Source organism: Nuphar pumila, chromosome 9 (genome assembly GCF_984573655.1).
Source record: "Nuphar pumila chromosome 9, dmNupPumi1.hap1.1, whole genome shotgun sequence".
Lineage (NCBI taxonomy): Eukaryota > Viridiplantae > Streptophyta > Magnoliopsida > Nymphaeales > Nymphaeaceae > Nuphar > Nuphar pumila.
Genome location: NC_143257.1, coordinates 8,378,120 through 8,392,623, shown reverse-complemented (window position 1 = coordinate 8,392,623; position 14,504 = coordinate 8,378,120). Strand labels below are relative to the sequence as shown.

The 14,504-nt window shown below is 37.3% G+C and overlaps 1 protein-coding gene across 1 annotated transcript; it reads left to right on the top strand.

Moving 5' to 3' along the window:
- The first annotated feature begins 1,690 nt into the window (after nucleotides 1-1,690).
- On the top strand, nucleotides 1,691-13,994 carry LOC149828371 (Golgi SNAP receptor complex member 1-2-like). The gene is made up of 6 exons (XM_090017547.1): nucleotides 1,691-1,913; nucleotides 2,090-2,295; nucleotides 13,121-13,210; nucleotides 13,297-13,365; nucleotides 13,460-13,589; nucleotides 13,670-13,994. Exons 1-6 carry the CDS (start codon nucleotides 1,814-1,816, stop codon nucleotides 13,765-13,767), a joined length of 693 nt encoding a protein of 230 aa, XP_089873673.1. The 5' UTR covers nucleotides 1,691-1,813; the 3' UTR covers nucleotides 13,768-13,994.
- Nucleotides 13,995-14,504: the final 510 nt, after the last annotated feature.

The following is a 14,504-nucleotide window of genomic DNA, read 5'->3' as shown; positions in this document are numbered from 1 at the left end:
CTTAGCTGACTTTGTTGCGTCTTGGATAAAACCCTATTTGGGTCACGTAATGCAGGGCGGTCATGGGGACTCATTGGGAGTTTTTCCTTGCTTAAGTGAAGGTTTCTTGTCATAAAAAAATCTTAATCTTTCTCTCAATCTCACTTAGTTCTTTTTTCACTCTATTTGAGCCCCTCTTTTTTTTTGAAACTCTGTGAGACCCATCATGGGGCTCCGCCCCACCTCACCCCGTTTGGACCGGGACGAAAGGCATAAAACAGGGATGGAAGTGGGGATGAAGGTTAAAATCTATCCCCATGCGGGGATGGAGGCAGGGATGGACTTACGATTTTCTCCGCCATGCCCCGTCCCATCCCCAATCCTTTAAGGGATGAGTATAGACTAAGGGGAACCCGCCGCACCTCGCCCCCGTTTAAACCGGGGATGAAGGACATGAAACGGTGATGAAGGAGGGGGTGGAGGTTAAAATCCATCCCCGTGCCGGGATGAAGGCGGGGATGAAGGTTCGGATTTTGAAATGGGGCGGGGGTAGAGACCTTGTCCCCAACCCTTCCCCGGTCCACTGCCATCCCTAATCACCGGACTTGGCTGACTCTGTTGAGTCTTGGATAAAACTCGGTTGCTTCGATCAACTCAAAACATTGACTCCTTTGAGTTTAATTACTAATCAATCCTACTAATTTTTGACTCGATTAGGTGCTGACACTGTACCACTGTACTGAGTTGCCAAGTTTGACAAAATGGGGGCACACTGGGGAAGCAGATCAGGTCATGCTGGACATGAGCGTTTTTGTTCATGCCCACATCGTGGCCGTCTGTTTGCATTGGGATGAATGCCACGTGGTTTTCTTGACTTTTGAACTTTTTAAAATGCAAATCGGATGGCCACGATGTTGGCATGAGCAAAAACTCTCTTGTTCAGCATGACCTGATCTGCTTCCCACATTGGTGGCCTACTTCACATGCTGCCTGCTTTGATCGCTAAAAGGGACTTGCGATTTAGTCACGCTTGCAGCAGTCTGTAAAATAAAGAATAAAAGACTCGGTGACGCTGGCTTGCTTTTCGTATTTATAGTTTTTTTTTTTTATTATTGGCAAGTTGGGGTTAGGCATACCCTATCAGTTATACAACTATCCTATTGGGTTTTGAACCTACAACACAAGGTGACATGCCCTAGGGTTGGAGCCCTTCCCTCCCTTGGTGCTTATCCTATTTATAGTCATAAACTTTAGTTAGGCTTACACTCGCTTACAAGAAGTCGCCTTGCTTTGACTCACCTAACAGTGATGCCCATCTTTAGGCCCATCCCACTATGCCAAACCCTACTCTTAGACCCTGTGACCCAACCCAACCAAGTATCATGCAGTCTCTCTCTATCTGTATAATTTAATGATAAGGTGTTCTTCCAGTACTTACTCCTACACTTTAGTTTTTAAAATTTTTTTGAGCTTTTTTTTTGTTGATCAGACCTTATAAATATGTTTTATTTAATAAAAACAAGTTTTGAATCATATGATTATAGCATTGTATGTTTTTTAAGACCTTTAAGAATTAAGGGCTCATAATGTATCAAAAATTTTATGACTTACAAAATCCTATTTTTATGTAAAAAAAACATGATCCGAAGAATGATTCTTATTAAATAAACAATATTGAGGACATCCATAAAGTTTAAAGATACAACCTACAACCAGGTACTCCCGGAGCACCGTAGCATGACTCTATAATAGCCGTGCAGAGGATCACCGTCGCTCTTCATCTCCGGCATATTGGTTCCGGCAGTAGGAGGGATCCCCCATATATGCACCCGCCATGGAGGAGGTGGGTGCAGATTGGTCCGAGCTGAGGAAGGAGGCCCGACGGATCGAAGGAGAACTCGACGTTCGTCTCTCCTCCTATGTCAAACTCGGAGGTACCATCTCCTTCTTTCCTCCTTTCCCCCCGTTTCAGATCTCGAATCGGCGTTTCTTTTCCTGTTTCCGTTTGGGATTGGGGATTTTCTTTTCGGAATGCGTTCCCCAACTTCTTGGTGGGAAAATTTTAGCCACCCATTTGCGGGAGATGTTCGATCTCTTGGGGTGTTGTTAGGTTACTCCGACTTGAAGTCTCCGGCGAAGGATGGCCACGGTCAAGGTATGCAATGGAAGTCAATGGAGATGGAGATCGAGTCTCTGCTGGAGAAATTGCTGGACGTCAATGAGGCGATGAGCCGGTGCGCCGCGGCAGCGACCCCGACGACATCCGTTAGCCAGAAGCTCGCTAGGCACAGGGACATTCTTCATGAATTCACTCAGGTAATGTTGGGCTTTCCCTTTCTGTTTGGTCTTCTTTTTACTTGGAGCTCTTTCTTGTGTTGGTTTCCTGTTGGTGGTACTTGTGGTTAGATTGGAAGTTTTTTAAGTTTATACTGCAGAATATGCAAAATTGTGTGAGCCCATATAAAATTGTTGCGATTTTAGTTTGTTGGTGGTCCGGAAACTGTTGTTCCTATCTCTTGATTATAATGATGCATGCCCAACTTGTTCCAATTCGCGGGAGATTTGTTCTTGAAGATCTTGTGAATGGTAAGAGCTAGACATAGAGCTTTCTGGTTGCCCGATGGTTAATCTGCGAATAGAGGGTTTGTCACATGTGTTGGATATGAAGGGGTTAAGCCCCCTCTATATCAATGTGAGCAGTAAGTAGTCGTTGTTATCAGGTAAAAAGCTATGAATTCAACTCTTAGGGAGATGCAATCAAAGAAATTTTGCTGCATTTGACAAACGAAAGTTTGTGCATGTGGTTATACATGAGGGAGACGCGATTACTGAAAAGTACTGATTAGAATTCTTTGGGGAAGTGGAAATGTTTATGGTGAGGCATTTTTCTTTTATGACCAGAATCTGCAAATTCATCGGCAACATTACTGGTTGATGCTGGCCTTTGTATCAGATAAATGCCAAAAACATTATTTCAACGTGTTTCTCTACAAAGAAGTATGTTTTCTGTCTCCCTTGTAAAGCTCTATATGATGCATCAAACTAGCACCGCCTTTTTTATCGCTAGTCAGGGATGTAGTTTTGTAGGTTCAGAAAACCCCTTGGTACATTGATACATTGCTATGCGTTTAATTACTCCTTTACCATGTTGCTATTTTTTTTCAATCATAGTCACAGATATCCGCGATATTTTGAAAATGTCACAATATTATCGAGATATGATGGAAAAATGATATTAAAGGCAAAATATCGTGTTATTTTTAAAATATCAGAAATTTATATATATCGTGATATTATCACGATATTATCAATTTGTTTTACTTTGTATTTATTTTTTACATTTTAAGTATGTTTTTCTTTTTTCTTTTAGATATTTTACTTATTTCTTTTATTATTTATGTACTCCGCCTGTGTATAACTGTTTAGTTATACACTGCCGGTCCCAAGCCCGGATAAAGGAGGAGGGTTGTGGTAGGCCAGTGAGAGCCAACATAAAAACTTAGTCATACCCTATGAATATGAATCAATATGAGAATTTCGTTGGGGCATTCCCTACTGAGCGACGCGTTGTACTCTATAAGCCCGAAGGCAGTGATAAATGGGCAAGGGTTGCTAGGTCGTCGCCCAGAAGCGACGCGTCACACCGGCGCCTGGGTGTGGTGTCAAATAGGCAAGGGTTCCCTCACTTTGTTGGATGGGTGGGGGTAAAGAAGTTAGTCCAAGACTATAAAATTAGGTTAGCCATTTGGAACATAGGGTCTTTAACTGGTAAGTTGGTAGAGTTAGTAGATGTTATTTATAGGAGAAAGATTGATGTTTCATGTCTACAAGAGACCAAATGGGTAGGTGAGAAAGCAAAAGTGATAGAACCTTGGGGATATAAGATTTGATATACAGGAATAAATAGGAATAGGAATGGAGTAGGGTTTGTTATGAGTCGTGAGTTTATAGATAATGTAGTTGAGGTCCGTAGGAAGGGTGATAGGATTTTACTTATTAAATTAGTATTAGGTACATATATTATTAATATTATTAATGTTTATGCACCTCAAGTAGGCTTAGATGATTCCATTAAGCGTCAATTTTGGGAAGATTTAGATGGAGTAGTACAAGAGATATCTTATGGAGAAAAGTTTTTCATCAGTGGTGACCTTAATGGACATGTAGGCATTAGTAGGGATGAATTTGAGAGTATCCATGGAGGCTATGGTATAGGAGAAAGAAACAAAAGTGGAGAAAGGATTTTAGATTTTGGTTTGTCCTATGATATGATCTTAGCCAACACTTGGTTTAGGAAGAGGGAGTCTTACCTAGTAACATTTAAAAGTGGGGTTAATACGAGTCAGATAAAATTTTTTCTACTTAGAAAGAGAGGTAGGGGTTGTTGCATTGATTGTAAGGTTATACCGGGAGAAAGTGTAACTACACAACATAGAGTCTTAATTTTAGATCTTAGAATTAGACAATACCGCAAAAGGGATAGGCATATGATAGATCCTAGAATTAAGTGGTGGGCACTGAAAGGAGCTAAACAAGGAATGTTTGTAGAGTAAGTAGTTAAGGAAGTTGATTGGTGTATCGAGGATGATTCAGAATCAATGTAGAATAAGATAGCGGGTGACATGAGAAAGGTGGCTAAGGAGGTATTGGGTGAGTCTAAAGGCGGTGCACCGCTAGGTAAGGATACATCATGGTGGAACGAGGATGTCAAATTAACTATTAAGGTTAAAAAAAAGTGTTATAGAAATCTAAGAGTCGTGATAATGAGAATTTAGAAAAGTATATGATAGCAAAGAAGGAAACTAAAAAAGTAGTTCGAAACGCGAGGGATAAGGTATATAAGGAGGTTTATGACAAGTTGGATACCAAAGAGGGCAAAAAGGATATTTATAGGCTTGCAAAGATGAGAGATAGGAAATCGAGGGATCTGGGTATGGTTAGATGTATCAAAGATGAAACGCAAAGGGTTTTAGTCAAAGATGAGGAGATTAAGGAGAGATGGAAAGATTATTTTGATAAGCTATTTAATGGAAGTCATGCTCAGGATCTTGGAGACTTCTCTCCATTCTTTTTCATGAGATAAATCGTGACTTCGTGCGCAAGATTCAAAAGAAAGAAATTACAGAGGCTTTGAAGAAAATGAAATCAAGAAGGGCAGTTGGCCCAGATGGTATACCTATCGAGATTTGGAAATGCTTGGGAGAGAAAGGTTTAGAATGGTTGACAAATCTTTTTAACAAGATTTGGCGGACAAATAAGATGCCTAATGAGTGGAGGAAGAGTACTTTGGTGCCTCTATATAAGAATAAGGGTGATATACAAGATTGCACAAACAATCGTGGTATAAAACTCATGAGTCATACTATGAAACTTTGAGAGAGGGTGATTGAGTCTAGGTTGAGGAAGGTTGTCATGATATCGGAGAATCAATTTGGTTTTATGCCTGAAAGATCAACTATGGAAGCTATACATCTTCTTAGACAACTTATTGAGAGATATAGAGAGAGGAACAAAGATTTGCATATGGTTTTTATTGATTTGGAGAAGGCATACGATAGAGTACCTATGGACGTTCTCTGGTGGACAATGATGAAAAAAGGTGTTTCTCTCAAGTACATTAGTATAATTAAAGATATGTATGAAGGAGTAGTAACCAATGTCCGCACTTGTGGAGGGGTGACAACCAATTTTCCTATAACGATTGGGTTACATCAAGGATCTGTTTTAAGCCCTTTCCTATTTGCTATAGTGATGGATGAGCTTACGAGATCAATTCAAGAAAATGTGTCGTGGTGTATGTTGTTTGCTGATGATATTGTTTTGATTGATGAGTCTAGAGCTGGGGTTAATGCTAAGTTAGAATTATGGAGACAAACATTGGAAGCTAGAGGTTTTAAGTTGAGTAAGAGTAAGACAAAATATATGGAATGTCGGTTTAGTAAGCAACGAAGTATTGATGGGAGTGTAGTGAAGCTTGGTGAGCAAGAAATACCGGTGGATGATTGTTTCAAATATTTGGGATCTATCATTCAAAAGTATGGAGAAATTGATGGAGATGTAAATCATAAGATAAAGGTTGGGTGGATGAAATGGAAAAGTGCAACTGGAGTGTTGTGCGATCGTAGAATGCCATTGCGGTTGAAGGAAAAGTTTTATAGGATGACTATTAGGCCCACTTTACTATATGATACGGAATGTTGGGCTGCCAAGAAACATCTTATTCAAAAAATGAGTGTAGCTAAGATGCGTATGCTTAGATGGATGTGTGGAAATACAATAAAAGATAAGATTCAGAACGAGGAGATACGTAAGAAGGTAGGCGTTGCACCCATTGAAAATAAGATGAGAGAGAATCGTTTACGGTGGTTTGAACATATTCGGCGAAGGCCTAATGATGCTCCAGTTAGAAGGATGGATAAATGGGAAAATATATTAGTTAAAAGAGGTCGGGGTAGGCCTAGGAAGACTTGGATGGAGATGATAGGAAAGGATATGACTGCTTTGAACCTCACCGAGGACATGGCATTGGATAGAAATGATTGGAGGAGAAGGATTCATGTGGAAGACCCAGAATGATTTTCTTTTTTGGTTCATATCGCCGACCCCAATTGTTTTGGGATGAAGGCGTAGTTGTTGTTGTTGTTGTGTACTTTTTTGTCTAAACATGAAATTTTCTTACTTATTTTTGTTATTTTTTTATTTTTTAAGTCTCGAGATTTTCTTGAGATTTATCACCAAACCGATAAGCCAGTGCTTCAACCAATAAACCCACATAAGATGTGGGTCATTTGTTGTTGTGTCCCTTAGGTAGAGGAGAACAGAGAAAGTGGAATTCCATGTCTGGGGATTTGGGCGGTGGGAAGGGACTAAGTGATCCTTTGTTACATCCTGTTTTTGTTGACAAATTATTCACTTTTTGGCTTGTATATATATAACTTATATTTTTACGTACAACTTCTTCTAATAATGAAAGGGGACCTTCCCCAAGCTTATTCATTGAGAAAAAAAAAGTGTTTAACCAAATACATGATCTTCAAGAACTTTCATCTTTGCATTCAAGTGTTCAAATGTTATGGAATGTCTACTACCACATCTACAACTGTACACAATCACCAACTAGTTATAACCATAGTCACAAATATTGGTATTGGCTATATCTCGACAAGGCTATTTCTCGTGATATTATAAGTTTGGTGATAAATCTCGAGAAAATCTTGGGGCTTACAAAATATAAAAAATAACAAAAATAAGTAAGAAAATATCATGTTTAGTCAAAGTAATATCATAAATAATAAAATAAATAAGAAAATATCATGTTTACTTATTTATTTTATTATTTATGATATTACTTTGACTAAACATGATATTTTCTTACTTATTTTTGTTATTTTTTATATTTTGTAAGCCCCGAGATTTTCTCAAGATTTATCATCAAACTTATAATATCACGAGAAATAGCCTTGTCGAGATATAGCCAATACCAATATTTGTGACTATGGTTATAACTAGTTGGTGATTGTGTACTCTTGTAGATGTGGTAATAGACATTCCATAACATTTGAACACTTGAATGCAAAGATGAAAGTTCTTGAAGATATGTATTTGGTTAAACACTTTTTTTTCTCAATGAATAAGCTGGGGGAAGGTCCCCTTTCATTATTAGAAGAAACTGTACATAAAAAGTATAAGTTATATATATACAGGTCAAAAGTGAATAATTTGTCAACAAAAACAGGATGTAACAAAGGATAACTTAGTCCCTTCCCACCGCCCAAATCCCCAGACATGGAATTCCACTTTCTCTGTTCTCCTCTACCTAAGGGACACAGCAACAAATGACCCACATCTTATGTGGGTTTATTGGTTGAAGCACTTGCTTATCTTCATTATTTTATGCCCTGCAGGGCCTCTAATGTTGCAGCCACTGCTCACCATATATCACCATATAAGTATATGAACATGAACTTTTTCAACCCATTGACATCAGCATGATTGCTTTACCATGTGTGTAATTACGCACTTGTGTATGCGTGTGTATTTTAGCATTTAGATAGTGTTTCTTGATGAGATAAAAATTTATTTCTTTTTTTTCATCAGCATGATTGCTTTACCATGTGTGTATGTGTGTATTTTACCATTTAGATAGTGTTTCTTGATGAAATAAAAATTTCTTTCTTTTTTTGTTCATCATGCATAATGTGACATGAGGTTTTTGCCACACATAATTAATATATACACATTAAAGATATATTTATACAATGATTTTTGCATTGTCTTATTTTGATTCTGATGTGTAGTTGCACCAGAGTTACCAGAAGCGCCTAGCCTAGTGGGGAAGCGCAAAACGTCGTGCTTCCGAAATGTGCTGGGAAGCACCAATTTTTTTTGGGAAGCGCATTTCCCATTTATGGGAAACACGCTCCCCCCACGCTTCTTCCGCGCTTCTCCCCTTTTTTCATTTTTTTTTTGTATTTTTATTTTATTTTTTTCGTTTCCTCGCTTCCTAGGTCGCTTCCGGTTCGCTTCCGAGACGATTCTTGATTCGCTTTTAAGTTATCACACACTTCCCGCTTCCTAAAATTTTGAAAGTGCCACGCTTCCCGCTCCCGCTTCCTCGACTGGCAACCATGAGTTGCACACACATATTTATGTTTTTTGTTAAATATATATATATATATTAACATATCATAAACATATATTATAAATTTAGCGTTTACTGTTTATTGTTTATAAATAATGATATTATTTGTATTTACTGTGTACTGTTTAGCGTGTGCTCTATTTTACTGTTCTTTTGAATTATATTTTTTGTTGACTGATTAGTGTTTATCTGATTATGATTTATGTATAGTTTATGTATTTGTAATTTGTATATATTAACATATTATAAGTGTATGTATTTATGTATATGTGTATATTGTATAGTTTATGTATTTTTTTTCACATACATGATATATATTAATATATGAGTTTATGTTATTTGTTACTTACTCATTTTAATTTATGATTTGGTTATTCAATTGCTCATTTATTCTTAATTTTTTAAGCAGGTTATCAGTTGCTTCATGGTTTGTTTATTTAGTTATTCATTTCTTCGTCTTATTTGTCTATTGCTTATATTATGTCTATTGTTGTGGACATGTTAATTTTTTTGTATACATGATTTTATTTTTTGTATATTGTTCATTCACATTGTTTGTTTTATGGTTTGTTTATTCAATTATTAATTTATTATTAATTTATTTGAGCAGGATATGTAATATAATTGCTTTACAGTGTTCAACGACATGTTATTATTTGTCTATTGCTTATTGTTGATTGATTTTATGTTGTATATGTCTTAGTTATCAAAAGTTGCTCCTAGGCGGGCTAGGCATAGGGCCACTGCCTAGGTTTATGGGTCTAGGCAGTAGGGCCATGTTTTTCGACCTAGGCTCGAAAATTGTCCCCGCCTAGATCGTAGGGACATAGTTGTCATATTTTTTTTTGTTTTTTTGTCTTTCTTTCTTTTTTCTTTTTCTTTTTCCTCCCGTCCCAAATGCTTTTTTTTTGTTCGCTCATTTTCTTTTTCTTTTTCTTTCACCCCTCCAGCTTCTCTTTTTCTTCCTTTTCCTCTTCCTCTTCTTCGTTTTTCCTTCTTTATTTTTTTCCCTCTTTTTCTCCTTATTTTTTTTCTTCCTCCTCTCGCCCCTCCACTCTCTTCTTTTTTTCTTCCCTTTTCTTCTTTTTTGTCTTTTTTTTTGTTGTTAACATGTATGCATGTGTTTTTGACACAACACACACACATAAAAATATGTTTTTTCAGTTATCTCTCTCTCTATATATATAAGAACGAGATTTATCCTTTCCCCTTTTTCTTGATGTCACCGTTAAGACCCTCCAAATATCAAAGTTTCAGGTGTTTTATGATCAATTTTTAACCATTATATGTGTTTATCACAGGGTTACCAGAAGCGTCATAGGGCACGGTGAAGCGCACTTCCTTGAAACGTGTTTTGGAAGCGCGACGTGTTGGGAAGAGCCAAAAAGATTTGGGAAGTTTGCTTCCCATTTAGGGGAAGCTTGCTTCCCCCTCGCTTCCCCTTCTTCTTTTTTATTTTTTTTTGTGTTTTCATTTTTATTTTTCTTTCTTTTTTCGCTTTCCCCTCGCTTCCTAGGTCGCTTTCGGTTCGCTTTCGAGGTCATTTTCGAGACAATTCCTGGTTCGCTTCTAAGTCGTCTCGTGCTTCCCACTTCCTAAAATTTTGGAAGTGCCTCGCTTCCCTTCTTCCCGAATCACTTCCCGCTCCCGCTTCCCCGATTGGCAACTTTGGTTTATCAATACTTATTTATTGAGAAATAAACTTTGTTTCAAATTGATTTGATATAAAAAATGTGAACATTTTATCATGAAATTTTAGTAACATATCAACCGATGATTTTTTTACCTCTTTAAAATATAGATCTGAGCATAAAGATGCTTAATCAATTACATATTCACCATTCAACAATAATCATAAACACATCTAACGGTTCAGTTCGAGTATAAAACCTCTAAAACCTATGATTTTGGAGGGTCCTAACAGTGACCTAACAAAACAAGGGCCGGATAATCCCGGAAGCAGATCAGGTCATGCTGAACATGAGCGTTTTTGCTCATGCTGACATCATGGCCATCCGATTTGCATTTTTAAAAGCTCAAAAGTCAACAAAACCATGTGGCATTCATCCAAAATGCAAACAGACGGCCACGATGTCGGCATGAGCAAAAACGCTCATGTTCAGCATGACCTGATCTGCTTCCGATAATCCCTATTCTCTCTATCTCTCCATCCCTCTCTCTATATATCTATCTATCTATCTATCTATATATATATATGTATGTATGTAGAGTAATCAGATGGTGTGCCCCAAGTTTTGGCGTAGGTTCAGTATTATGCAATTTGGCGTATGTTCAGTATTATGCAATTTCATGAATTTTGTGACGTTACACTTAATTACACACTTCATCCATAGTTACAATCCTATGTTTGTTACTAAATTTAACCATTTATTATAATAAATTTTTTTTATTGATGTTTTATTTTTTTGGTCCTACCTAGGCCGACTAGTCCCGCCTAGGCCACGCCTAGTCCTTTTAGGTGTCTTCCGCCTAGGCTCCGACTAGCGCTTTTGACAACTAAGGTACATGTTTCTTATTAATTTTAGTAGTTTGTTTACATATTTTATATGTTTTTTTTATTTTTTATTTGGGGTACTGCCTAGACCCGCCTAGGCCTTTTTAGGGGCTCTCCTCTTAGGCTCCACCTATCACTTATGACAACTAAGTTGTGATATAATTATTCTGTTGGATGAAGCAGCTTCACTGCAGACTGCAGTTGCTGTACTAAAAGTTTATTGATGTTGTGATAGTAGCATCAGTGTTGATCTTCTCTCTTAATCTCTTGACATGAGTACACTATATTCAGCAAGTTCCCATGTTACATAAATACAATATCAGACACAACACTGACATACTTGGTATGACATGGAGATTTGTAGTACCAGAACACAGGGACATCAACATGCACATGCATGCGTGCACACACACATATAATAAAAAGAAATCAAGGACTAGGTGTTGGCTATGTCTGACACAAGTTAACTGTCCATGAAGGGTTGCACTATCCCCAGTGTTATGTCTTGTCAACAGAAGAAAACATGACAAGCGTCCACATGACATGGTCAAGTTCTTATACTGTGATAGGTAAAAGACAATTTTGTTGGCATACATGCACTACATTTACCAAAAATTCGTAATATCTTAGGTAAAGGACAATTCTATGGCATATAGTGGTCTTTTAATATATGTTTCATCCTCTCTCAAAAAAAAAATATTTTCCTCCTGTTTTTGCTGAGTATCTGCTGGACGCTTCTTTATTATACTATTTTCATTCTTGTCTTTATGGCAAGTGACCTTCCCTGCTTTGGCTTTAACCTTCCTATAGGTATTCTCCCACAGCTGATAAACAGCTCCATCGCAAAGGTGGAGTATGGAATTAGTATGACCTGCATATTGACCCTATTAGCTTGCCTTCAGGATCTCCAGTTTGTCTAATACTTATCAATAAATGTCATGTACAAGTAAAGTAGATTTACTATTTAAACCTTGATATTGCTTATCAAAGTGTATTTGCATGTAATTACAGCACATAGTCCATTATTTTATATGCAAACATAGTCCATTGTTCTATCTGCGCATGTGCTTATATGAGGATCTGCCTGCTATCATTGATTGAAATATTTTGCTATACGATGCATAGATTGAAGTTTATTCACCATTTTTACTGTTTTCTGCATTCTATTAAATTTTTTCTCATTTTGTTCATGTTAAGTTGCTTATGTCAATCTCACCTGTAGTCTTTGAAGAGTTCCTATTATTTTACTGTTGTGAACTTATTTTACCAAATTTCTTTTTCCTTGTTACGGTTTTCTTTTCTAAATAGAAAATGATGACCACAGAGATGTTTGCTTTGTATCTTCTCTTTTCCTTTATTTTCAACGAGATCACTGAGGTTTGCTTGTTTATCTCTTCCACATTTTTTACCTTGGTACTGATAGCCTTTTATCAGCTCATCATTGCTCTCTTGTTCTAGTTTCTAGAATTCTAAAACCAAAGGCATCTCAGGCAGCCTTGCTAGCAGTAAGCAAAGAAGCGCCTTCTTTTTGGTGCAATAGGACATAACATGTATTGTGAATTTCTCATAGGGTGAGGATATGGTATTACAGTTTACATTTTAAAATATCCACCCATTGCCAAGAAAAATATGATGCCCACCAGCACAACTTAACAGCAGCAGTAACAGATCCATTTCTGCCACCTTGATCATGATGTGAGATCTTCACCTCAACCACCACTTCCAATAGTACTGTAACTACACCATCTTCAATTTCATTACCACCACTTTCTATTGCTGGAGGGTTTCATTCAAAATGGAAATGTTTCCAACATTGTCACCTTGTCAAATGGCAGCATGCTTTTTCTTTTTCTTGAGAGTGACAACGTGCACATTATAGGACTCTGTAAAACTTCCAGTCAAATAGACTTTGGCGCGGATAACTTTCTGCTTTTACTTTACAGTAGTGTGCCAATATGAAACTTATTTACTCTTTGTTGGTTTAGGAATTTAAGCGCACAAAGGGGAACATAATGTCGATGAGGGAGCATGCTGAACTCCTAACATCTGTGAGAAATGACATAAATGAATATAAGGTTTGCTTAGTTGCTGTAACTTAAAAGACAGTTTGCTCCTGTGCATGAGCACAGTTTATTTGTATTAACTCTGCTGAGCGCTGCAGGCATCTGGTTCTCAAGCAGTGCCAAGCTTGTTAAGGGAGCGAGCAGCGATACATGGAAGTATTGCTCAGGTTTGAATGTGTTAGCTTTTCAATGTACTTTCTTTTACTGGTCAGCAAGAAAATGGCTGCTACAATAAGGTTAATACTGGCTTTTGCTTTACAGATTGACGATGTAACCAGTCAAGCAGAGGCAATAAAAGGAGTTTTGGCCTCACAAAGAAGCACATTTGCTGAGATCCAGGGAAAAGTGAAGCATCTAAGTGACAGATTCCCTGTGATCCGTGGACTATTAGGTGATCACTTATTCCCAAACATTTGAACTAGAGTATGATATATGTGTTCTGCTGTGATAGTCTCCTGGTCTGTCGTGCAGGGGCCATCAAAAGGAAGCGCTCAAGGGACACTCTCATTCTATCTGCTGTCATTGCTGCATGTACATTGTTTCTCATTATTTACTGGATTTCAAAGTGATATCTGAATTAAAAGGCTAGAAGGATGCCAAAGCAGATTTTTTCCTTTTTTGTTTTTTCTGATACCAGCTGGTTCAGATTTTCTTGTACAAACCTTATTTTTCTTTTAGTTTTTGTTATATTCCTTTTTGTTTCTTTTTTACTGGGACATGCTAGAGAGCCTCGTGCTTTGGTGGCAATATTAATATGAGAAAAATTATTGATAACCTCTGCACAGGAGGCTCTTGATACAGAAGCGAATGTGGATTTATTCATGCTATTGGTTAGGGCATTGGGTGTTTATATTATATTAACAGAAAATGACCGCATTGTACGGTAAAAATAATGTGTTTTCCCTAAAACCCTGTAGGTTGCCAAAATCCGCCTGATGACCAAAACTGCAAATAGATAACTTTGTTAAGATGGTGTTACCCTTATGTGTGAAACTCGCGAAGTTCGTGTGCTCTCACTTAAAATGAGGTTCATACATTTTTTTTTGTAGACCTCAAGAAGTTTGCATATATATTCTTTTTAATATGCAATGTTCCTTTAAAATGTACGAAGATTATCCGTATATGTAAGTTTATTCCCAATATGAGAAGTTACTCCAAATATGATTTTTTTTTCAAGAGATCTTCAATTACATATTGATCTGTGCAAATTTTTGGCATGCAAACCTGCGTAACTTTGCATGTTTTGTTGAATCATATATAAAGTTGTTTTTCCATTTTATTTTTATTTTTCGTTTTTTCCTGCAAA